Genomic DNA, 25,902 nt, shown 5'->3' on the forward strand with positions numbered 1-25,902 from the left:
GCACATGTTGCCAAAACCTATGGGAACCTGTCATCATTGTGTTAAAACAAACCACATACCTCCATTTATTTCAATCAAATCTCACTAAAACCAGTTTATAAATACTTTTGAAAATGTCCACGAGATACCCACTGAAGCCCGACTTTCCTGAAAGGTATCATGGGAAGAATCAGCCCTGCAGCCTTCTCTCGCGATATCCACAGTTTCTGCAGTTGTTAGGCGCTGGAGGACTCCACTTTATCGTAGTGTAGGAGTTAGCCATAGGAAGAACAAAAGTACAGAACAGAGAAGCACGGACATCGGTATGTTCAGCACGGAGGAGGGCGGGTGTGAGTGGTGTCAGGTTTCAGATAAGGAGCTACGTTTGTTTTCCGGCATTACAGAGAAGGAGTAGCAGCTAAAGTTTAACCATGGAGCTGCTGCTTTCTGCTCTCTATGTAAACAATTACTCTACTCTTGACAAGGAAAAGTATTGGGTTACTATACCCACACACCCTCCTGATGGCTGTATTTTTGTATTTAACCTTAAATCCCAGCAGTGTCTGTTTGTGTTATATTACAAAGTCAAGAAAATCTCACACATATTCATTCATATACCACTCTTCTCCACAAGGTCCACAGAACTACAGCCGCTAATACTGATAGCACACAGGGCTGGGGATGCGCAACTCTCAGGTTTTGAATTATTTGCCTTTTTCTTCTGACTCTTTCACAGCTTTCAAATGGGAGTCACTGGCCCCATGTAAAAATCAAATGCTCTGTATGGCTACAAATTTATTGTTATTGCTACTGTTTTATTCATCTTTATATTCAGATGCTCTCCTAGCCATGTTCCAGTCTCAGTGCATGGTTGCTAGGGTAATTTGGACCCTAGCAACCAGATTGCTGAAATTACAAACGGGAGAGCTGCTGAATAAAAAACTAAATAACTCAAAAAACACAATAATAAATAATGAAAACCAATTGCAAATTGTCTCAGAATATCAATATCTACTTAATACAAAAAAAAAAAAAAAATGTATTTAACCCTTTGCCTGCCAAGCACATACATTGTTTGTGTTGGCAGGCAAATGCTCTGACTGGGAAGAATGTACTACGTACGTTTTCAGCAGCCTAGCTGTTCTCTCTGCTTTGGTGGCTTCTGCCGCCTCCGCAGAGAGTGGGGAGGAATGACAGCCCCCTGGGCAATGAGGCTGGGGGGCTGTCACGTCGCAGGGCCAACTTCCTGCTCCAAGAAATACATTATATGTATACTCTTACACAAACATTTTAATAAAGATTGCTATTTTTTATTTTGTATACTTTTCTCATTTTGCCACTTTGTTTATAATTGAGCCCCTAGGACTGCACATTCTTAGTAGTTTTTAGCGCTTCGGTAATTTAATAGTTTATGAGATTTTTAGTAGTAGCCCACACATTGTGCTAATACAGAAGGCGTTTCAAACAATCCAAACAGAATATCAAGTCCTGGTGTGACATGAGTTTAGAGCCTGTCTATCACCGAGCATACTCTATGGCTAAGCATGGCCGAGATTGGAAGTTTGGCACAGCCCACACTAAGAGAACAGAGGGGTCCTGTTTCAAGATGGTAGCACCTATGAAACACTTTATACATGTAGGATATTTTTTAATCCGTTTCAGATATAGACAAAAGCAGCTGACTAAAGGGTTAGGGAAAAGATATATATTAGTCATGTCTCAAGGTGACAGGTCCTTTTTTTTAAGAAGCTTTAATTAAACCAAGGGTAATGCGCAACCCTGCTTACTGCAGTTTTCTACAAGTATCCCCTTCCCTTTTTGTCCCCGGTAGTAACCGGTGGTCATTTGTGATTATAACTTTGTATTATGGGTAACTCAAACAAAGGACTTCCAGAGCCTAGAATGTGTCCTTTTTAATTAGTTAAAAATCTGATTAGGTTTTTTTGAAGTGTCGGGACTCGGGAAGTTTTTCCTCAATCTCGAGCCCCCCTGACTTTGTGCGTTTTTGGGCAGGTCCCTGTAAAACACTCATGTATCTTTTGCATTTGCCACTAGGGGGCGAATGCAAAAGCTAAATGAGGATGCAATGCATTGTTTCTGCCATTACAAATTAAATGCCAGTGTGAAAGTGTGAGTGAATTTTGTCTGTTGTCATTAAAATAATTTCTTAGCAATTCCTACCACACTATTGCCTCACATCCTGGTCTTTGGAAAAGTGTGTTTACTTTATATGCCCCTTTCATAGGATTACCATACTTTGAAAGGTCATAAAGGGGGTGGAAGTCTATTTAAAAAGAATATTGTAACGATTTGTATTCAATATTTCCCATCCTTATGGAGCAATGTAATGAAAGTTGTTACGTTTGCACCAGTTATAGTTACACATAACAACCAAGAAGATGACATTTATTTGTCACCTGCTTCAGTGCAAATTTCTGATTGGCTGATAGGGGCTAGTAGAATGTGTACATTTATTATTCCACTGCCTGATTATTTATACTATCTGGTTAAGTATATTTCATCATCATCATCATCATTTATTTATATAGCGCTGTCAAGTATATTTAGCAAATATCAAATAGATATGTTGCAATTAATGACTTACCAGTTTAATACAACAGTGTAATAAAATAATCAGTAGATGGATAAATAATGTTAAATACTGAAGCATGTTGCTCAGGTGTTATGGCTTATGGACAATTTCTTAGGAAGTCAGTAGGTGACTAATGGTCTAAACTGATTCAGTGTGAATTCCTAGGTCCTTGGGCTGGTGTCCGATATCCACATTTTTAAATCCACAGCAAAAAATCCACAGTTGCTATGTTTGTGGAGGATTAATGGATGTATTGAGCAGAGCTTTTTTAAAGGAAGATTCACGAAGAGCCAGCTGCCTAGAGGAGTGCATATTTATTGAAAAGAAATGTGTTACTCTTGTCAGTTTTGCATTGCATGTATAGTTTTTGTCTTTTATAGACTTTTTTTTCCATTTTTTCCAACTATATATGTTAGGTTCTGTCCAGGTATAAACAGTTTTACAAAATTACACAAACATATTTTATTGGTCTTCTGTTCATCTTTGTATGCTATTTTCCTGTTGATGTACACAAATTGAATTGACTGATGTATTTTATCTGAATTATAGGGTGGCAAAGATGAACATGCTATTAAGAAAGTTCCCAATCTGCTTATCCTGTCCTATTACCATAAATCGGTCATGCATACAGTTCTTCCAGAACAGAAGTGACTTTTGTTCTCATAAATATGATCAAAATCTCAAGAACTCTTTTTCTAATGTCAAGTTTGGGCACTTATCCATGAACAATTTACTGAATAGAAAAACAAGAATATCCAGTACCACAGATATTAATGAAAAGAGGAGGCATCTGAGTTTTTCTGCTGCTGCGATTGTGGGTTCAATGCCAAAAAATGTCCAACCTTACCTCAAACTTATGAGGCTAGACAAGCCTATAGGTAAGTTATTCTGGTCTGAAATGAACGAAAATAAATCAATTTATAAATAAAGTATCAGTGATTTAATTAGAAATATTTAATATATGTGTATATCTACATGTACTGATGCATAAGGACAGCCCTTTAATCTCCCTTTGCAAACTCAACCTATATTATGTCCGACGTAATGAACTTCTTTTCATTTACTTTACCTAAGAGCTCAAGAAGCACATTGAGTTGGGTTGGAGGAACTCCATATGCAGAGTCCCTTCAGAGGAGAATGAGTCTAAATTTCCTCCTAAAGAGATTTTTGAAATTTTAGTGGTAGATAGCATAGAATGAAGCAAAGCTATATATTTTCACATGTATTTTCAAAATGTAGCCTATTATATTGGGCGTTTTAATTAAAAAAAACTTGAAAGCACGATAATCTCAAATTAGCTTATTTCTGAAACACTAAAAACGTGACAAAAAACTGGAATGCAGTGAGATCAAATTCTATCCTTCATTTCCATTTAATCTTGAAAACCCATTGAAAAGTAGCTTGGCTTCTACATGAACTCACCAGTGTTTATATTCAAATATTGTTTTAATACTTAATGAATCTAGAAAGTTCAGGTTTTAGAATCTCAAATTTGCAGTTTCTTTGCAAAAAAACTTGAATTGAGGTAATAACTTGAATCCGAATGTTGATATACAGTATCTGCCCCTTGATCTTCACTGAAGGTGTCTTAGCCCACCTTTGTTATGCGAATATCCAGTAGCTTAAGGGGTGTTTTTTGCTGAAGTGCCCATTCTTCATATGACTAGCATATTATCAGTGATTTGATTGTCATAAACTATTTCCTCATACTATTTGTACACAAGTTGTTCCATTTTTGGTTCATAGATTTTGCTTGCTTGATTGTTTTGCAGGTACCTGGTTGCTGTACTTGCCATGTACCTGGAGTATTAGTCTAGCAGCAGAACCAGGTAGCCTCCCAGACCTCAACATGTTAGCTTTGTTTGGCACTGGAGCAGTACTGATGCGTGGTGCTGGCTGTACTATAAATGATATGTGGGACAAAGACTTTGACAAAAAGGTATAAGGCAAAATCTGTACTTATTGGTTTCAGCTGTCAGTACTGTTGTTTTCAGCTACCTGACATGTATATACAGGTTTGTAGAATCCAGATGATTCTAGAATTCTTGAAGTTTTCCAATAAGGCATCTTTCTGTCATTTTATAGCACCATGCATTGTGACTATTAAACGCATTTAAACATTAAAAAAAGTACTGTAATCAGATTGTTTTGCTATCAAAAAAACCTTTATACTCATTTAGTTAACATCAAGTAAGAGGTATGTCCTTACTATAGAGACAAAACAAATCGGGCAAAAATGAAGACAGATTTGTTTAAATAACTCTGGCAAATTGCATTTCTTATTTTGTTTAGTGGCTTTGCAGAGATTAGATCCTGTACAATGTTCCCTCTAATTCCTTCTTGACTACGTGTGCAAAATTTTTTTTTTTAAACTTGCATATTTAAATACTCTGTGCTAAGGTCAGAATAAACATAACTTTTTGTGTACACATAATTAGTTGTGTGCGCTGGTTTTAAAATTTGTGCGCGTACGATTAAGCGCATAGCCTTGGTGGAACATTGATGCTGTAGCTGTACAGTTGATGGACAAAACCAATTTTGTTTTTATTGCAATGTCAAGAATGCCATTTTGTAAAAAGTTGACTAAATATTTCTAGTTTTTGTGCTAGCTCTAAAATTGAAGAAAAAAATAAGCTAATGAGTTTTTTTTCAGTAGGTGATCGGTCTTATTTATCCTAGCTTCCTCTAGTGCTCAGAATTACATATATGGAAATATCTTCTCAAAGCCAAGTCATTTTTGACCCTCCTTTGGCTATACTGCAACTAACAGTGGCCCAGTTAGACCAAAGAATTCAAGGGTACATGGAGACATAAGGCATCAACTTCTGGTTATTTGTTGTTTATTTGGCTTGGCTGATTTAAAAGCCATTTGTCCAGTTTAAATGAGAATGATTATGCATACCACATACAAACCAAATGTAGATTCCAAAAGATTCAGAATTAACAGAAACGTACTCACACTGTGGGACAATACAATGTATACCCATGACACAAATAAAGTCATATCGTTTTTCAAAAAGAAAATAAAGGAGACAACTTTGTTCATCCATGTGATTTTGTAATATACCAGTGTACTAAAAATTTGTTATCATAGATTTATTATTTTCTGAAATACTGCAGTGTATTTGCATGTCCAACTCATGGGATATTTACCTACAGTGATTAATGCAATTACTAAGAAACGTATAATCAACTACACAGGTTCAGAGGACTGCAAGTCGGCCTATTGCTGCTGGAGACATCTCTCAGTTCCAGTCTTTTGTTTTTCTTGGGGGACAGCTCAGTTTGGCTCTTTGTGTGCTGTTAAGTTTAAATTATTATAGGTGAGTATTCTTGTTTTCTACTATAAATCAACTCATCAGTTTCCTTCTACTCTCTGTACTAAAACTATGCGGGTAGTTGCATTTTTTTGAAGTTGTTTAATCCAGTAGATTAACTAAATTCTGAATCTAATCAATGTATAACTTGTTTTGAAATGTGAGTTCTGATCCCTTTACTTTTATGAATATTAAAGAACTGTCATGAACTATAAACCATACCATTTCTCTCTCTGATATATAACATTAATTAGTACAACAAAATCTAGACTGAACTGCTTCTTATCACTCATTTCCAACAGCTCTCCAGTTCAAGCATTTTCAGATTCTGAAAGTAGGAGTGTCCATTCAGTTCAGCAACATTCAATTAGGCCTGCCCATGTTCCCTGAGTCACATTTCCCTTCCTGTCAGAGGGGGTGGGGCATGTATTGTTCACGCCTCTAATCTCCCCCAGTATTGTTCATGTCTAAAATCTCCCTCCAGTTTTCACGCCTGTAAAATCCTGTACTGTTCACATCTCAGACTGCATTGTTCACCTGATTAAACCTCAGTCAATATGCTGGTGTATGTATGATCAATGCATAATTTAACATAACACATATATACAGTTATGTACATGACATACTACAGCTCTGCGAAATAGGCTGGTGCTATATAAATAAATGTTAATGATAATGTTAATAATAATGTTCCCTGTGTGTTTGCCATACTCTGCCTGTCCTACACTGCCTTTGTGCCATACTTTATGCTGTATGGCTGAGGTTCTAGATATGTTTAGAACACAACATTATTTCACATTCGTACAGCTCCTCTCTGATACCCATTAAAAGAAGCATCCCTGCCCTGCTTTATGGCTGAGATTATAGCTATGTTTATAGCATTCTTTCACATTGGCAATTTGCTCTCTGATCCCCATTATAAGCAACTGTGGAGGGGGAGAGCTAACTATACTAATGGAATAAATGTCACATTTAAACTACAATCCCCATAATTCATTGCAAATGGCAGGCTTCTGATAGAGGGCATTTCTTTATGACATCCACTTTGGTGGGGGGGGTCAGCATGATTGGCTCCTCCAGGGGGATGCAGATCTGAAGTCATGCCAGGGGGGACATTGACTCATGACAGTTCTCCTTTAATAAGAGAAATCCACCACAAGTGCTTTCTTATTGTGCTCAAAAGTATTACTGCATGTATCATGTAAACTGTTACTGTGTGATGTGGATTTTTTTTTTTCAATAGCGTATACTCATTAGTCTACTTATGAAATGACTCAAAAGAGCCCCTTGTTATCTCCCATTGACTAATGGGAGACATATGAAAGACCCTGCACTGGCAGTTTTCTTCATGAAAATGCTCCTGTGTAAATCTGTGCTAGGCAGGTGTTGGGCCTTAACATGGAGCATGTTTTGCCAAGCATATTTCACTGTGCATGGACAGCTAAAGCAGCAGTGGGCCAAACACACATAGGAAACTTTTTTACCACATAGCAAAATGGGGGGTTTCAACAGCCTTTATTATCTGCTGTGAGCAATGAAATGATAATGAATTGTTACCAACATGAACTTTTCAGATGTGCTTTAATGTACTTCTTGTTTTAACTTTATTTATCTTTACTTGTTGCTGGTTTAGTATTGCCCTTGGAGCTGCTTCCCTGTCTTTGGTGGTTAGCTATCCATTAATGAAGAGGATAACATATTGGCCACAACTTGTTTTAGGTAATTAGTACAAAGAAAATAATTTTTGTGACATTTTGAACTAGAATGCTAAGAATGTATTCTTCACATACAAATGATAACATTCTGAGGGCTAAATTTGGGGAAAAATAAAGCCAGACTCATTGGCTCGTATTTTTGTAAGCAGACCTACTCTTTGCTTACTGTAACAAAACACATTTTACTGAAGCAAGTAGGACTATGTGCTATATTTGAAGAAATTGTACTTGAGTGTAGTGTAGAGCATTGTTTTGGAAGTATACAGAAAATTAAGCCAACAGGTGAAAAAAATGAAGGGAAGCTTTTTCCTTTGGTTGAGTCCTCAACCAAATCCGAACCCATATATCACATTAATTTAAACAGAAAGTTTCTCCCCCCCATTAGGGTTTTGATTTAGTTCAAGATTCAGCTGATTTTTTTTGTGGTGGATTCAGTATTAAGCTGAATCATAAGACTGGTGATTGGGTGCATCCTTAGTAACATCGTGGGTGTCCACAAATAGGGGCAAGGGAGGTTACTTGCCCCCCTTGAAGTCTCTGACCTCAACTGAAACTGTTTCAAGCCACTGCCTATAGATACGATCTCAGTGTCTACGTTCCAGTACAACTGAACACCGATTGGGTAGGCTAGAGGGATTGACCCAGCAGTATAGCAAATTACTGTGCAGCTGTATATGATTGTATAGACTGGAAGGATGCACTCTGCATCCTAGCCAATTCCTGTGCAGCTGTACCGGGACTGTAACTGAGGGAAATATAAGCAGTTTCTGCAGGCAGCAGCAGGCTTGGAATAAGGTAATAGTACTAAATAGTACTGTTGTTTTCATCTACCTGACATGTATATACAGGTTTGATGAATCCAGAATTCTTGATGTTTTCTGATGAGGCATCTGAAGAAGCTGCTCGGATGAGTAGTGAAACGTCTTCAATAATTACTCAAGTCCAGTTGTTTTTTGAATTACTTATATTAGACATACCATGACCTGGATGAAAATCTTCATAGTCATATTGTTGTTCATTTTGGAGAGAATACTCTAAAACTGGTTTGGGAATATGAAAGAACAGCAAGAAAACTGGCGGACTATCAAAACCATCTACGATTTAATCTCAGATGCCAACATCAGGGAATCACCCCTTGTAGCCTACGACTGGGTTCCACCGTAAAATGTCGCAGAGCCAACAAGATTTTACCAAAAGCTCAAAAACATCTACTAAATGAACCAGTCAGACTGATCAATTTTACCAATGAGGCCCTTAAGCAGGAAATTGAACATCTGAAACAGTCTGGCAAAACAACTACCTGATGTAACTCTGGAAAGGGTGGTTGTTTTTGTTGAACATGTGAGATGGCCCAACACATAAAGAATAAGTAACTAACTCAGCCAGAAAAAGTCGTGCTAGCTAAAGGGTTGAACTATGCAGTGACGCCACAACACATGCCAGTAGTTGAACTCATCACAACCACAGAATCTGCCATCAATAATAATCACATAAAAACGGAAGAAGCGGAACAACTCCAACTAAAAGTGTCAGCTGTCTTGTGAAATGCCAGAACACCTCCCTCTAAGCTTACTACACAAGAGAGGAGAGCTCTCAGTTCTCAACACAACTGACTATCACTGCAAGATAACCACACTACTCAGTGATAGCAATACATATGAACCTTTAAGGAAAGACCCAACCAGCTATTACAAGAAAAAGGTGACTGGTTGCTTACAACAACTTGAAAAGGGAAATGCCATTGATCGAGTTTTATACCACCGCCTGTACCCCCAGAAAAGCCACACCATGCTTATACAGACTCCCCAAAATACACAAAGAAGGAGCCCCACTTAGGCCCATTGTCAGCAGCATAAATTCAGTGACATACAGCATTGCAAAATTCTTGGCTAACATCTTCGCCCCGTTGGTAGGCAATACAGTACATCATATCCAGAATGCCAAGATTCATGGCGTTACACAGAGCTGGCCCTATTATCACATGGAGACAATTTACATGACATTAGCACTGATACTCTATTTTGGGGCATTACGTATCAGATTGGCACTGCACTGTTTGTGCTGGCATGAAGTGCCATTTGACTATGAAACAACTAATTGAGTTTATAGCTGTAATTAACCTTCCCAAACCACAACATCACCCTCTGCCTGTCCCAGCACCACTAGTGTGTAAAGGATCGAATGAATGTCTTCTCCGAATAATGCAGGTTTTTTCTTTCACATGTGTATCCATCTCATGCTAGTGCCACACGTGATGTTTATTGGCTGCAACCCACTTATTTATGTCTCTGCAATGAGAGGGCACTGTTTTAGCCTGGGTTAATATACACGGAATGTGTTACAGCACAAATGCATTTTTTCAATACAAAACCTGCTCTGTGTATATGCACCCAGGCCAACACTGTGCCTGTCAATTCCAGCAGAACAGTTGTTTCTCACTAGTCTGAGACTGTTCATGCAAGTGTGTTAGTCAATGCAAGTGTGAAAGTGAGAAAAACTATGGTTACTGACCATGCATCTGATGCACTGATTCACCTGCTAATATGTGTGTGCCCAAGGCATGATTTGCTTGTAAAGTGGATAAAGATATGAGTTATGACTCATATTATTTCCTCTGCACATTTTTTTTCACCATCCGGCTATTTAAAATTTTAGCTGACCAATAGTTCTTTCTTTCAAAGTTAAAAACAATTCCATCCCTAGATTTGTGTCTTTGCAATGAAAATATATGTAGACATTTTGCTTGTGATGCTTTTAGCTACTTGCTCCTCCCTGAAATTTTTTCAGTGGAAAATCATGTTATGTTTTTGTTATTATTGTCTTTTCATGTGCACAAACATGCAGGACAAATGTGCTAGTAATACACTTGTGAAAAAATAAGTCCTGCAAGGTTTTACATACTCTATATCTACTAGGATGATTTTATTGATCAGGTCTTAACCCACAATTTTGCATGCTTACTGAGTTGTGCACAACTTGGCTAAAACAAAGCCTTTTTTCTGCATTCTATCAAATCTGCATGGCTGCGCATGTGATCCCCAGTTTCAGTCATTGTGGCAAACCTCTACATGGAGGAAGTGGAAATAAAGGCTCTGGGTACTTTCAAAGGAATGACACCCAGTCATTGGTTCAGATATGTGGATGACAACTAGGTTAACATACAAGAGGTACAGACTTTCACTGAACACATTAACACAGTGAACAACAACCTCAAGTTTAAGCTTATTAAGAGTCAGAGAGGGTGGAAAGCTGGAAAAAGAGGTCTACAGGATACCAACCCACACATACCAGTACTTGCTATTTAAATCCCACTACTTATTAGATCACAAACTGGAAGTTATCAGAAAACTACAACACAGATCAGACACAATCCCCACCAGCACATAGGCTCAGGCAAAAGAGGCGGCCCACGTGACTGAAACAACTCAGCAAGATGATTTAATGGTGTCGGAGGGTCGTCGTTTCTAAGATTCGCCAGGCTGGGGGCAGCTTTGGGGAGATTTTAACTGCTTAAAGTTTGCGTGCAGCTTCTTTTAATGATAATGACACGTTCCTATTTTTATAGGAACGTGTCGGTATCACTTTAAAGGAACAGTTCAGTGTAAAAATAAAAACTGAGTAAATCGATAGTATGTGCAAAATAAAGAATGTTTCTAATATAGTCATAAATGTAATGTATAAAGACTGGAGTGACTTTATACACTACTTCCTGCTTTTCAGCTCTCTAACTCTGAGTTAGTCAACGACTTTATGTGGGGGCACATGGGACATAATTGTTTAGTGAGTTTGCAATTGATCCTTATCATTCACCTCAGATTCAAAAGCAACAGTTATGACCCATCTGGTCCCCCCTCAAGTCTCTTATTGGTTACTGCATCAGTTGAAACCAAGAGAGCTGCAAAGCAGGAAGTAGTGTTCTAGCTATTATGTTACATATCCAGTCACTACAGCCTTTATAGATTACATTTTTGGCTAACTAACCATATTAGAATTTTTTTTATTTTGCACGGGCTATCTTTTAGCCTTTATTTTTATACTGAACAATTCCTTTAAACCCAGCGACACACTGAGGCAGCTATTGGTTTATTCATAAGACCCAATACCAAAGCGTAACATTGTGTGCAATGCAGTGAGGAGTGTTTGGAGAAACCAAACAACCATTACACAAACATATGGTGCAGCACAGAAGAGCCAGCTACTCTAGGCAGGAATTGGCTGTGTACCTACATCTAAAGGAAAAAGGACACATGTTTGAAGACCGTCAAGTTCTGGACCTTGAGAAGGGGTGGGGTGCAACACCTATTGCCACATACAATGCTGTTTTAGCACCTCTCTCTTGGAAGATTTAATAACACCTTACCTCCAAGAGGTCTCTGACCCCAAGATGGTTTTACTAAATAGATTATGCTGTTTGGAGTAAGATTCCAGGGTATATAACCACAAATATCTTTTTACAGGTCATTCTGATTTGAAAAAGCCAGTCAGATGACTAGCGAAACATCTAAAAGAAAATACAGCAAGTCTAGTTGATTTGACTTATTACTATAGATATACCATGACCTGGATGAATGAGAACCTTCACAGATATGCTGAATCACTTCTTTTCTTTGGTGTATACAATAGTTCGCTTCAAGACCCATTCAATAGGTTCACAGATGGCTCAACTCAATCAAGTCAGTGGTTGAAACAGGATACTATACATAAGGGTTTACTCAAAATTAATGGGTACATGGAACTAGCGCCAAAAGGAATACGCCCTTGGGTACTTGGAGAGCTTAGTTATGTTTTTCTTAGACTCACTTTCATCTAGTAAATGTATGGATATATATTTTGTATTTAAAAATGCAAGCCATCTAAACTCTGAATTTGAATAGTTTAGGCAAATCCATAGTGGAGAAGGACTTTGGGGTTCTTGTAGGTAATAAACTTGGATGTAGCAAGAGGTAATAAACTTGACTATGGCGAGCAATGCCAGTCAGCAGTTACAAAGGCAAAAAAGGTCTGCATTTAATGGCGCATAGGCAGTGGGGTTACAATGTGCAGCTGTGCCCCCTGCAAAAAAAAAATCTTCAGGGGCCTGGTGCACAGGGCCGCTCTTGAACCACTGCCCAACCGCTCACACCCGCCGGTTTTCAATGCTCCTTGCCAGCTCTCAATTAGGAAAGCAGCTGCAGAAGGGAGATTTACACATAACTGGGCACCCATGACCACCGGGTCTGCATCCTCTGTAGTTACGCCACTGTGGGAAGAGGGGGATAATTCTTTCTCTTTACAAAGCGAAATGTAAAATGCCCAATGTAGAATATGTGGTGCAATTTTGGTCGCCAGTGACCAAACGGTATATTATTGAAACTGAGAGACTTCAAAGAGTAGCACTATGCTAATAAATGGTATTGAGAGTCTCGGTTATATTGAAAGACTGGCCAGTTTAGGGTGGTTTATGCTGGAGAAGGGGCACTTAAGGGGAGATATGATAACTATGTATAAATATATATAATGCATTATTTACCAGTAGGTCCTTCTAACAAACATAAGAGCATCCGATCAGATTAAAATAAAGGAGGTTTCATCTTAATATTCAAAAAGGGTTTTTTATAGTGAGAGCTATGAAGTTGTGGAATTCTCTGCATTAAAGGGGACCCGTCGCCCAAAAAAAGTATTTAAATTCCTATTTTATCACAGTAGTCAAGCAAAATGAACTTTAATTACACTTTATAAATTATATAAATCTTGTTTCCTTCAGTCTAGGAATTCATAATTATATCAAGGAGGCAGGAGTCATTTTGTGGACACTGTTATTAAGGCAAGCCTTGCATTATCTCAGGATCTTGTTTGTGCACCAGAATGGGTAACCCAATGTCCATCCCCTTGCACTGTCTATACAATTAAACGGTGAAGAGAACGGGGGAATGTGTGGAGAGCAATGACTTCTAGGAAGTGCTGAATGGAAATTGAAAGTAATTGTCTGCCCCATCTTTATGCCTAAGGCATAGAGGAGGGGGCAGATAGTATTTGATTGACAGCTGGGATTTTTAAATGAGCTTGCAACAGCTATAAATGCTTTACTAAAAAATAGAAATTGGATTTGAATTGATGTTTGATTTGAAAAGGATTTTTATTATACAGATTATAGTGTCTGGGTGACAGGTCCACTTTAAATGGTTGCACTGGCAGAGACCCTCAAGGGGTTTAGATGCCATTTTTGGAAGTCAAAAATTACAGGGATATTGCAAATAGGCTGCAAAGAACTTTGAAGTGATCCCTGGACCTCTCCCATTGACTTAGACAGAATTCCACAGGTTTTAGATGCGAATAGTCGAATTTGAGTTCTTAAAGGACCAGAGTATGATAAGTCTCAAAAATCGAATTTTTTTAAAAACTCGAATCGAATTTGGATAACTCCCTAGTCGAATTTGACCGTTTTGGCCATAAAAAAAATTCAACTTCGAAATTCAACTCTTGATGAATCTGCCACCTTGTCCAAAACAGCCAAATATCAAAAAAAAAAAGCTTAACAAGACAATTTAGCCAGTTCTGTAATACAAACCTTGCTAATAGCAATGTACACAAAGTCTGTCTACATTGTATTTTCTCCTCCAGCAGAAAGAGGAGCAGACTTTGGCCTAAAAAAGCACACTTGAGCATTTTTTGGCCAAAATTCGTCTCAGATTTTGCATTCCAAATCAGGTAATTTACTGCACACATGGGCTGGAGATTTATTAACAGAATTACCTTATTTTTGCAGGTATGACTTTTAATTGGGGGTCTTTGCTTGGGTGGTCTGCAGTGAAAGGATCCTGTGACTGGTCAGTCTGCCTGCCATTGTATATTTCTGGTGTCATGTGGACTCTAATTTATGACACCATCTATGCACATCAGGTGAGAAAGATTTCCTGTTTTAACCTTATATACTGTGTTTCAAATTTTTGAAGTCATAGATGCAATAGTTTCAGATGTCCAGCTGAATCATTCTGAACCTTCAGCATTAAGGAGATCTCTGAATAATTCTGTATATTGGTCTCTGGCTCCCTGGAAAGTTTTAGCTATAGAAGTCAGTGGGACTTTTCTTTTGGCTTTTGCCATTTTTTTCTGCGATATTTAGGCCTGGACTGGGAGTCAAAATAGGCCCTGCCATTCCAAGTCCACAGAGGCCCAAACAGCCCCCTACCAGCCCAAACAGCCCCCTTCCAGCCCACTATATGGTGACTTTCTATGGAACCATACAGCAGCCCCTCTGACATTTGCCAGAACCCACAGATTGCCAGTCCGGGCCTGGTGCTATTCAAATCACAATTCTCAAATAGCCTTAAGCTCTGTGCAATATGTTGGCGCTCTAAAAATATATGTTAATAATAATAATAAAATGTCTGGAAAACAGCAATATGGATTGTTTTCCATAATGTGTTCATGAGTAACCCTTTTTTGGTTTGTCTTAAGTATATGTAAAATCACTAAATTATTTTAATTACGACAGTTTCAATGTTCAATAAATGTGTTTGGTAACATCAAACATTTATGAACAAATTCAATACATAAAATGTATTATATATATATATATATATATATATATATATATATATATATATATATATATATATATATATATATATAATTGTATTATATATGTATTCAGAGGTTTACTCAAACACTTGGCTTTTACAACCCCAAAATATAATTACTGTAGTGCTATCAGACTTTCAAGTTTGGCACTTTGGGTCCTTTAAACAGCAAATTTGACAGGTGACTTGTATGTTGTCAGCACTCCCAAGAGTAAGATAACCATAGAACACTATATAATCTTATAACATTTACATCTTAAACATTTAAGACAACTAGGTATAGTATTGTACCAGAAAAAACAGTTTTAGATTTTGCAAATCTGCCTGTTCTCATAATCTCTTATAGTTGTTCTAATTTATTGCAATATAAAAAAAACCTAACGATGGTAAAATCAAAATTATACTAAATATTTATGTGAATGTGACAAATATATACTATATGAACTATATTTAAACTGTAGTTTCCAAAATCTATGGCATTAGCTTTACCCTCTGACACAATGCTTCTTGTTAATACTGCAGATATTTTAGGAGGAATAACTACCCCAGAATCTCTAGTTTTTCAATTACTATCATTTACCATATAAAACAGTTCTATTCACAAAGCCCCCACCAGCGCTCTCCTTTTGGGGTTGGTTCATCTACTATTGCCAGGGCTCTCATATTCATGGATCACCATTCATGTGCACATCAGACAGCACTTTGGTAAGGAACTGTAGTATTAATAGTGGGTCATACAGATCCAGATTCACAATTTAAGCAATGTAGATCAGAAACCCAAAACATAAGTTGCATAGAGGTGTTCTACTAACTAAAGTCTACTAAGTCTACTAAAAATTAAATAAATCATATAGGATTGTTTTGCTACCAATATGTATTGAAGCAGCTTAATTACCAGCAAATACAAGGTACTATTTTGTTATTACAGAGAAAAAGCATTCCTTTTGAAAAATTAGAATTATTTGCTTAACAAGAAGAAGGCGAGAAGGCCTTCCTGTAATTTACTTGCCTGTACTTTCATTTAAAGTTTTGATTTTTATTAAATCACTGTTACTATTAGATGTGAAAAGAGGTTTTACCCTTTAAAATCTTTGTTTTTTTTAGGACAAAAAAGATGATGTTCTTGTTGGAGTAAAGTCAACTGCGCTGAGATTTAATGAACAGACAAAGCAGTGGCTGAGTGGATTCACTGTGGCAATGATAACAGGACTTGCCGTGACAGGAATGAGCTGTGACCAGACCTTCCCGTATTACACAGCTGTTGCTCTCATTGGGGCTCATCTTGCACATCAGGTAAAATGACTTTGCCTTTAATAAAATAATCCAATTGTACTTGCATTATTGTACTGTGTATATCAAGAAAGCCCTATCTTGCAAAGGTTGGTCCTTGCAGCCAAAGTAACAATCTACAGAAAATTCTGCATATTTAGGCATAATGTAAAATTGAAGCACATACACAGAACACAGAGTCCCAGTTGATCTTTTCTGTGCCTCACAGGGCATATTGGCATATAAATAATATAATAGATCATGTTTCTTCCCTAGCACCGATATCTAAATTTCTGGTCCAACAAAACTCAGTCTGCATGAGAAAAGACTTGCATTTCCAGACAGCTGAGGGGGTGTTCTGGGAGCACAGTTAGTGAGCTGCAGAACAAAGGCTGGAAAAGCTTAATGACCCTTCTATAGAATGTCAACTCATAATACGTATATGATGACATAAATTACCTTGATTTTAAAAACATTCATGTAACAAATTTTATTTATACAAATTTTATTTACAATATTTTGTACTCCTCCTAAAAATAATAAAACATATGCTGTTGCATCAATGATCACCAGAAGCCAAATGGCTTTATATGGTTTAATGCTTCCATGTTCCATTATTCTTAAAATATCCACAAACCATTTATATTTCTACAGCTTACTTTTAAGTGACTGTTTGATAAGTTCTACAGTCTTGACAGTTAAAAGAGAACTAAAGCTTAACAAAGTAATAGCTAGAAATGCTGTACATTGTGTGTAAGATTCTATACCAGCCCAAGGCAACCACAGAGCCTTTAGTAGTGAAGATCAGTTCTATACCATACTTTGCAGAAAAGGTGAACAGATACAGCAAGACCAAAACAAGAGGACCAAGGGCTCAGTTTATGAGAACTTAAAGTGCTAAATAATCCTATTTCCATCTCCATCTAGATCTATACTCTGGATATTAACAATGCTGAAGATTGCTGGACAAAGTTTAGCTCAAATCGAAATGTGGGATTATTGCTTTTCATCGGTATTGTGTTTGGAAATCTGTGGAAAAGGAAAGGCACTAGCACAGAAGAAGGTTCCTTAACAAATTCTTGATTACCATTGCTTTTGCACACATGGAGTCCAATAGACAATGCCAACTATTTAAACATAAATATAAATCTCTCTCTAAAGAAAAAAGCATTGCTTTTAACTAAGTAACCTATCCATGTCAGACCACCAATGGAACAAAAAGCAAGACTCAGTAGCACTTTTAAAAGCTTGGCGAATATACCCTGTGCATCCAAAGACTAACAGGGTGACAGAGATTCTTTTAACAAGCAACAACAAGCAGCTATGTTGCCACCAAAACAGTAAAACCAGTTAAAAGTATGGTGACTTAAAATGGTGTTCAGCAGAGAACAGATTTTTTTGCTTCACCTCAATTTTCACAGACTTGACCTTATGGGGGAAAACTCCATTCACCATATTGTTTATTTTTAAAAATTGTGCAAAATGGGCAAATAGGGCCCAACAAACAGGTGTAAAATATGTCTCCCTTGTGCTTATCATGTTATTCACATCTAAAGGTGGAGGTGGTACATTGGTACTAGGTTTTGTGCCTAGTGATCAAATCTACATTACTAAAAGAGCCCCACTGGGCCTTTTGCAGTTTATCCTGGTGTTTTTGCTCCGTTTTCTGTTATGCCCATATACCTGTTTGTATTGTATTTATTTTGTGCATAACAACTACATATGACTAAAGTAAAACTATACTTTAAATGCTTTAAACAATAAAAATACATTAGATTACAATCTAGATTTATATGTTTTGTTCCTTGCAGTACATGTTTTTATATTACATATTGTTTGTATATCTGTTACATAACTATAGATATATTGTTAAATGATTTTCGCTCTCTATAGGAACTTTACATAGGCACAAGAGCAAGACAGCCCTGTGTTTTTACCGCCTGCCACACACTAACTCTACCAAGTTAAAATAATAAAAACTTACTCCATAAAGTATACTTACCATACCTCTCTCTCTCTCTCTCTCTCTTTCTCTCTCTCTCTCTCTCTCTCTCTCTCTCAAGAATATAGATTGATCACTTCCCAACACAATGGTTTTTAGCTCAAATTCTTTATTTGTTTATGTCTTTCTCTTCTGCCATAGTTAAACTCCAGTACAGGTATGAAATTCCTTATCTGAGATCCATTATCCAGAATGCTCCGAATTATGGGAAAGCCATCTCATATAGGGGCAAATTCACTATGTGGCAAAAATGCGATAGTGACAGCTTCGCCACACTTCGCCAGGCGTAGTTTCGCAGGGCTGTGCAAATTCACGAAGATCTGAAGTTGCCACAGGTTACTGAATGGTTGCAAAGTTGCACTAGCAATAATACGTTAAGCAGTCCGAAGTTACACTAGCGATGCCTAATTAGCATACGGCGTGCAGTTAAAGTACAAGGGACGTGTATGCTGCAGCAACTACATTACACTACACAAGGCCAGGGAAACTTAATAAAATGTATTAGAGGTCTTATATTGCCCTACACATGTGCCCACTGTATAGTTTAGGTCTTTTTTAGATCTTTTTCAGCCTATCACCCAGTAAAAAGTAAAAAAACGCCAGCGTTTTTTGGGACTTAGAAGAATTTTCAACTTTTTCTTGACAAATTCCTGGTGAAGTCGAGTCTGGCGCAAGAGGTAACGTTCAGTAAAATACGCAAGATAGTGAATTAGCTTAGGTAAGTCCCGTTGACAGAGCGCAACTTCAGCCATAAGGGTGGCGAATTTTCGCTAGCGTTAGCCACTTTGCCCTTTAGTAAATTTGCCCCTTTTGAGTCCATTAGCAAAATAATCACATTTTTAAAAAATATATTTGTTTTTCTCACAATAAAGTTCGTCAATTAATTCATGGGCACATAGTAATTTTTCTAATATACATTCATCAGCCAAAACAAACGGGTATAGTGGGACATTCACTAAGATGCGTAGTTGCGCCAGCGTATTTTCGCCAGCGCAAATTCATTAAAATCCGAAGTTGCGCTCGGGAAGCGTAAGGTTGCGAAGTTGCGCTGGCGTTAATTCGCCAAGCAAAGCGAAGTTACGCTAGCGATGCTTAATTTGCATACGGCGCCAAATTGAAGTTACAATGGAGGTATATGTAGCAGCACTACATAAGCCTGGGAAACCTTCAAAACAGCAAATAAAATTTTTATTTTGCCCTACACATGTGCCCAGTGTATAGTTAAGGTGCCATGAGTTAGGAAATGTAGTGGGGAAGGAGGGTAGCCCCAAAAAATTTTTTAATCTTTTTCAGCCTATCACCCATACTCTATTGCACTTAGCCTGGTCTGAGGTGGCGAAGGAAGTCTAGCGTAAAAGGAAGTGTTCAGAAAAATGCGCACTTTAGTGAATTTGCGTAGTTACGTCCGTTGCGCAAATTCGCCAGGCGTAAGGGTGCGAAATAACACTAGCGAATTCATGCCAGCGTCCGTTATTGAATCGGCGAATTAACGAAAATGCGCTATGCTAGCGAATTAAGCGCTTCGTCCTTTAGTGAATTTGCCCCATAGAGTTAACTAACCCAAAATGCACGACTCCAAAGTAAAATCTGCTCAGGCTGTCTCTTTCAAAAGGGTTTGGTGACACCGCTCCTCAGTCCTCCCCCCTCCCTTCAGTGCTTATTGTGTCATCGGTACTGTACCAGTCCAACCAATTAACTACTCATTGCGGGATCAGCTGGTTAGCAAAGCCAATGAATGGCTGCATATTAAATTTCAGAAAAGTTTATATCAAAAACGATATAAGTCCCAAGGCCTCTTCAAGTAAAAAAATATTAATTTATTGTTATTCACATTAAAACAGTATCTAGTACATACTACCCCACATATCCCACCTTACGCGTTTCGCACCCTCCGGCGCTTAATCATAGGCGCTTATTTTTTTACTTGAAGAGGCCTTGGTACTTATATCGTTTTTGATACAAACTTTTCTGCAGTTGATTGCCTTTTGGAACTGGGGCGAGTCCCTTGGGCCTGGCTGAATAACTATATGGACTCCCGATTTTGAATTGAAATATGCATATTAAATTTGTTTAGGATGTGCAGGAGTATGCGCATAAAGCACTTGAAGCAGCCGTAGCCAACTTTAATTATTTAAAAATTAAACCAAATAGCTTTGGCTCCAGTAAGGATTAATTATATCTTAATTAGGCTCAAATACAATGTACTATTTTATTATTACATAGAAAAAAGAAATCCTCTTATTTTATTCAAACTGATTCTATAGCAGATGGCATCTTGCAGTTTGGAGGTTTCTTGATTATGGCTTTCCGGATAATGGATCCCATACATTTATGCGCAAAGGTAGTTTACCAACTAGTTAATTTAATATGAGGAGGAGCCTCTTACAATTCGGCTGTAGATCACAGATGTCTCAAATAAACGTTCTTTAAATCAAATCTTTACCAAGAAAATTTTCAAAATGTCACCATCTACCACAAGTTCCAGATCTGTTTCATTGCAGCAAGATATTCTAGAATGCAGGTACAAAAACTTGCCTGAATTTGTAAATGTCATTCACATCATGTTATAACACATGAGCTTGATGTAGTTTTATCATAGCCTGCTACTTGTATGCCATTTTTAACCACAGGATGGCTTATAACAGCTGACTGACAAGAATGCATTTGTATGAAAAAGCTTATTTAAAACATAAATATAATGCTGTTTCTGTTTTAATGGAAATTACGGGAGTATTCTGCATGCCTCATCTCTTGGGCGAAGTGATATAACTTGTTTCCACCAGGATACCCACAATGTGCACTTTAAGCTGCCTCCCACCACATTCATGCAACCTTAGTGTAGACCACACAATTGGTCCCGACCCGGTAGTAACCAGGGTCTTTTGTATGGCAGTTATGCCACTGCTTGGGAAGGTGTATAAAGAAGCACTAAGTAGACATTTCTCTGTTCAACTGTATTATTTAAAAATTGTTGTTCTATTGTAATGTTTTATTCTTAGTTTCTAAACTATTATCTTTAGTTGCAGAAGTCAAAAAGTATGACATTATGGCAAAAGTATGGCATTTTCTATGCTGAAATCCAGCTGTTTAACAGTTCTCTAAACACTGATGTTACAAATGGTAACAACTTCTGCACAGCTTGCAGACAGCATGCAGGATCTACATAACCCACAATGCATTGCACTGTGATTACTTATTGAAATCATGTGTGCAGGGAATTGTGGGGTTTGAAGGATGCAGGCTAAGGACAGATGGCTGCTAATACAAAGCAACAAGTCAGCTAGCTCAACAAAGTAGTCAGACAGATCAGCAGGTTGCTTGGCTTAGGGAACTGTTCCAAACCATTAAAAATCACGAATAGTCTGCATATATTTTAATTGATGTATATTACAAAGTTACTTGAAATTATGTTAACATTTCAAAAAGCTTAAGTTATGTTTGTATGGAGTTCCCCTTTAACATACATTAACTATTTTTAGAGTCTGGTATCTCTTATTTCCTTACCTTACCTAGCTTTTAGCATTGTTAACACCTTTTGACGACATTTATGTCTTTGTTAATTTTCAAGTAAACCAGTCTAAACGCATAAAGCTGTGACTTTACTGTCTAGTTAGGCTGTCACAACGAAAGAAACTTGACACCTGTGAAGCAAGAGTTTCGCAAAAAAAGACATCTCGCAGGTAAATATCTGTTTCCGTTAAAAGATACTGTATCTATTGCCACTATATTAAATAGTTCAGTAGAATATAGAAATGTTCATCCTGCAATTATATAAATTCCTACATATTGTGGTACAACACAGGTAAGATATGAACATTAGCAGAAAAGATTGATGTACTTGTATAACTTACCCATTGTAGCTAATGTACTACTGTACATTTCCTGACAGATTTTAGGATTGTCTGTTGAAACCAAACCCTCACCTTGCATAGGAACCCAGAACATCAGGTCATATCACTCTAAATGCCTTATCAAATCTGTCAGTGTATAAACAATTTTACACTGATAATAAGACAATGAATGAATAACAGGAGAATAATTCAAAATAATAATTTTATTGAATAGTGTCTGCTAGCAACATGGAATTTTAAATTCTAATATTTAACAACACAAATGATAACAACAGAGGTTCCATCTTCACTATGTAACATTTCCTAAGTCTTGAGTTTATAGTTCCACCTGCGTTTAGTGGTATTGTACTGCACAGAATGCACGCTTTAAAAAACAGGCTGAAGTAACTCATGCATTTGAAATTTTAACCATTTAAACAAGAGCTACTTTATATATAATAATGGACTAGTGATATAAGACACAAGTCTTGTCCTTTTCAAATTTTCTTTAAATCAATGGTTAAAATGTACTGTAGCATATTAAAAGTAACTTTACTTAATCTGCCTATATATTTTTGGGGGGCTGCTCAAACACTACATTTAAATATAGTCAGATTAACTCATGCATTCCCATCAAGTTGCATTCCACCTGTGTTGGCACTTCCCTGTAGGTAGCAGAGTGAGTACCACATAATGAAACATCCGTGTATAAAAAGTCTATAGACCAATGCATTTTGGCGAATTTTAAGCAAAGCTAAATGGGTTAGATTTGCCCATCACTGCAACCAGATGAAATTTTGCACCCAATAGCATACATAGTGCTTGAACCCTTAAATCTTAACATGCACTATGGTAAAAAGTTGCTATGTAGGAACAAATCTGAAGAAACATGACAAATACATTTCAGAGTATTCCTCAATGCAAGCCTCATTTGTCTGAAAGAGGGAGTTTATTTTCATTTTTAGCATAAAGTAGACAGTGATATTCTGAGAGAATTTGCAATTTGTCTTTTTTGATTATGGTTGTTTAATTATTTGTATTTTAGTTATTAGCTCTCCAATTTGGAGTTTCAACAGCTAGGGTCTAACTTATTCTAGAAACCAAGCAGTGGTTTGAATAAGACACTGCACTAGAATATCGTTATATGTCTTGATCTCCCAAACTCCCCCAATTACCTCCATACAGGTTATAGGAGGTCCCCCATAGACTAAAACAGCACTTCGGCAGCTTTTAGGTGGCGTAGGTCGAGGTCAAAGTTTTAAAGAGACAGTACTTCAAAAAAATTCGACCTTCGAATTTCGAAGTTTTTTTCAACTTCGAATCAAAGTATGACTATTCCCTACACAAAAAATAGCTTGAAATTCTAAGTTCTTCACTTCAAAATTTCACCTCGACCTTTGATAAATCTGCCCCTGTGTGTTCAACACACCTTGCAAATGTATTACTCTTTTGGGACCCAAGTCTGAGATTATTTATAACAATATTCTTGGGTATAATTATTATATTGTAATTATACCAGCAATCTGTTATTGTTATTTTGTATGTTCAGACTTATTTTCTCCTTTTTTTCTCTACATATTTTATTTTTTTGTAAAGTAACTGCTTTACGTAAAACAAAACTTTCAAAAAAATTTATTGTAGTAAAAAAAACTTAGGGGCAGATTTATCAAAGGTCAAGGTCAAGGTGAAGTTTTGAAGTGAAAAACTTTGAATCTAAGTAGCACTACATCAAATCATACGATTTGAAGTAGCGCTACTTCGACCTGTACGATTCGAAGTAGCACTGCTTCGAACCCCAAAAAACTTCGACCACCATTTGTTTGGTCTTTTTGAATTCGAAGTTTTTTTTTAACTTCGACCTTTGATAAATATGCCCCACAGAGTTCATGTGCTTAGGGATTCATTTGCTGTGTTTATATTGAGTAAATCATGTGTCTGGGTACAAGTATGTTTGTAATCTAACCAAGGTTCCCAACTACTCATTCAAAATAATCCATTCCATCTATTTTTTGCTTGAAAGATAGGAATGAGATTACTCGTACCCAGACACATGATTTACTCTCAATATAAACATAGCAAACAAATCCCTGCTGCTCATGTATACAGGTAACTATGTTACCAGGTCCGGACTGAGAATTAAAATAGGCCCTGGCATTTGAGGTACACATAGGCCCAATAAGCCTACACAGAGGCCCAAACAACTCCCACAAGCCCACTAAATACTGACTTTCTATGGCACCTTATAGCAGCCCCTCTGGCATTTGCCAGAACCCACAGATTGCCAGTCTGGGCCTGTATGTTACTAAGTTATATAAGAGCAGCAGGGCTCCAGGGTGACATAAGATTCGAAGAGGATTTATTTCTCTCACATATAGTCAAGGTGGTTTTTAAACTTGGGCTAATTGTATTGAGGCATCTGTTTGAAGGGGACCAGAGAACATTACTGTAGCTTTCTAACAAGGCACAGGCATATGATAGTGAAGGAAAAAATAATTCATTTTTATTATTATTACTGTTTATTTAAGACTAATACATTTACATTTTAAAAAACAATTTACTGTACATCACAAGGAAACATAAATAAAGTACAGTATATGATGTTACACAGTTGTGGTCTAGGTTAGGCTGCCGCTTGAAAGAAAATTACCCTGCTGTCCCCTTCTGCGTCATACTGTGCTGGGGTCCTTCCGTTAAAAGAACACAGCATCTTGAAGTTGATTTAGAACTAAAAGTAAAGTTCTTAATGTCCCAGGTTTCACAGGTATGTTTCGCTTCTTGGTAACCAATGCCCCTATATATCTTTTCAACAAAGTATTTAGCTTGCAGTGGTGCTGAATAACCCTCATACTGATATTTGATGGAAATTAGTCCCTATAAGGGACTATTCTCTGGCTTACGCAGAGGCTGAATGTGCATCTGACAGGGGAACCAATACCTGCAAGCCCCAAATTCGATTTTCATAGCATGACACCAAACTGCATAATATAGGTTGTTTTTCTAACACATCTTATGAGTAGTTCCATGTAAACACACTTCTTAGACAAAATCAGGTGGAATTTAGGTGAGGTATTTCTCTTGTACATTGTTATTAGAGAACCAGCTATATTTCTGTTAACAAATACATTAATTAAAACTTTTGAGATTAATCACTATTAGTCAACTTTATACTGCTATATATGTTTTTGTACAAAAACAGGCCAATATACAGTAACATGTGTACAGTAAGCTGTATATACAGTTCAGACAACTTCTGTGGCTCATCCCCAGTACCAGAAAACAGAAAGCCCATCTGAGTCACAAATGATGTGAGTCTTAAAAGGATGTGTGCTTGATACAGAACAGTTTTATTGTGCATCTATCTGATTTGCTGGTTTTCCTTTAAGGATTGAGTATAGTGATACCACTCAAATTTAACTTCTTGACATACTCCTGAAGATTTGCTTTATATGCCAGTCTTCTGTGTGATCCAGCTCCGCAAATAAGTTACCCTTGAATAAACTCCAGGCTTATTTACCCTGGCACAACCTTCTCCAAAACTCACAATTCCAATAAGATACCATGATGTGTCATTAACTTTTTTGGCAACAAGAGGACCTCCAGAATCTCCCTTTGTTAAGGAAACATAAGTGTAGAGCTTG

General features: G+C 37.2%; 3 protein-coding genes across 9 annotated transcripts in view; 1 reads left to right on the forward strand and 2 right to left on the reverse strand.

Annotated features, from left to right (window-relative positions):
* uba6.L (ubiquitin-like modifier activating enzyme 6 L homeolog) overlaps nucleotides 1-265 on the reverse strand; it is a 53,514-nt gene extending 53,249 nt beyond the window's left edge. Inside the window, exon 1 of one of the 2 annotated variants that reach the window (XM_041591147.1) lies at nucleotides 133-265. Coding sequence is in view for 1 of the 2 variants with exons in the window: in XM_041591143.1 (XP_041447077.1) it covers nucleotides 60-65 (6 nt within the window). In the remaining variant the exon portion in view is untranslated. Of the gene's footprint in view, nucleotides 1-59 lie in introns of both variants that reach the window. The other variant, XM_041591143.1, reaches the window with a different exon arrangement.
* Nucleotides 164-18,218, forward strand: coq2.L (coenzyme Q2 4-hydroxybenzoate polyprenyltransferase L homeolog). Of its 2 annotated transcripts, XM_018253060.2 has the most exons (9): nucleotides 183-302; nucleotides 614-675; nucleotides 3,122-3,450; nucleotides 4,345-4,511; nucleotides 5,774-5,895; nucleotides 7,523-7,608; nucleotides 14,350-14,483; nucleotides 16,268-16,456; nucleotides 17,360-18,218. In XM_018253060.2, the coding sequence occupies exons 3-9, from the start codon at nucleotides 3,132-3,134 to the stop codon at nucleotides 17,513-17,515; spliced, it is 1,173 nt and encodes a 390-aa protein (XP_018108549.1). In that variant the 5' UTR covers nucleotides 183-302; nucleotides 614-675; nucleotides 3,122-3,131; the 3' UTR covers nucleotides 17,516-18,218. The 2 variants fall into 2 exon arrangements, with proteins under 2 accessions (XP_018108541.1, XP_018108549.1); XM_018253052.2 differs by lacking the exon at nucleotides 614-675 and having other exon boundaries at nucleotides 164-302.
* Nucleotides 18,219-25,472: 7,254 nt separating this feature from the next.
* LOC108711383 (transmembrane protease serine 11D) overlaps nucleotides 25,473-25,902 on the reverse strand; it is a 39,104-nt gene continuing 38,674 nt past the window's right edge. For all 5 annotated transcript variants that reach the window (XM_041591167.1, XM_041591169.1, XM_018253071.2 and 2 more), the window contains one exon: nucleotides 25,473-25,871. In XM_041591167.1, coding sequence (XP_041447101.1) covers nucleotides 25,707-25,871 — 165 coding nt within the window. In that variant the 3' untranslated portion in view covers nucleotides 25,473-25,706. The remainder of the gene's footprint in view (nucleotides 25,872-25,902) is intronic.

This window comes from Xenopus laevis, chromosome 1L (genome assembly GCF_017654675.1).
Source record: "Xenopus laevis strain J_2021 chromosome 1L, Xenopus_laevis_v10.1, whole genome shotgun sequence".
Lineage (NCBI taxonomy): Eukaryota > Metazoa > Chordata > Amphibia > Anura > Pipidae > Xenopus > Xenopus laevis.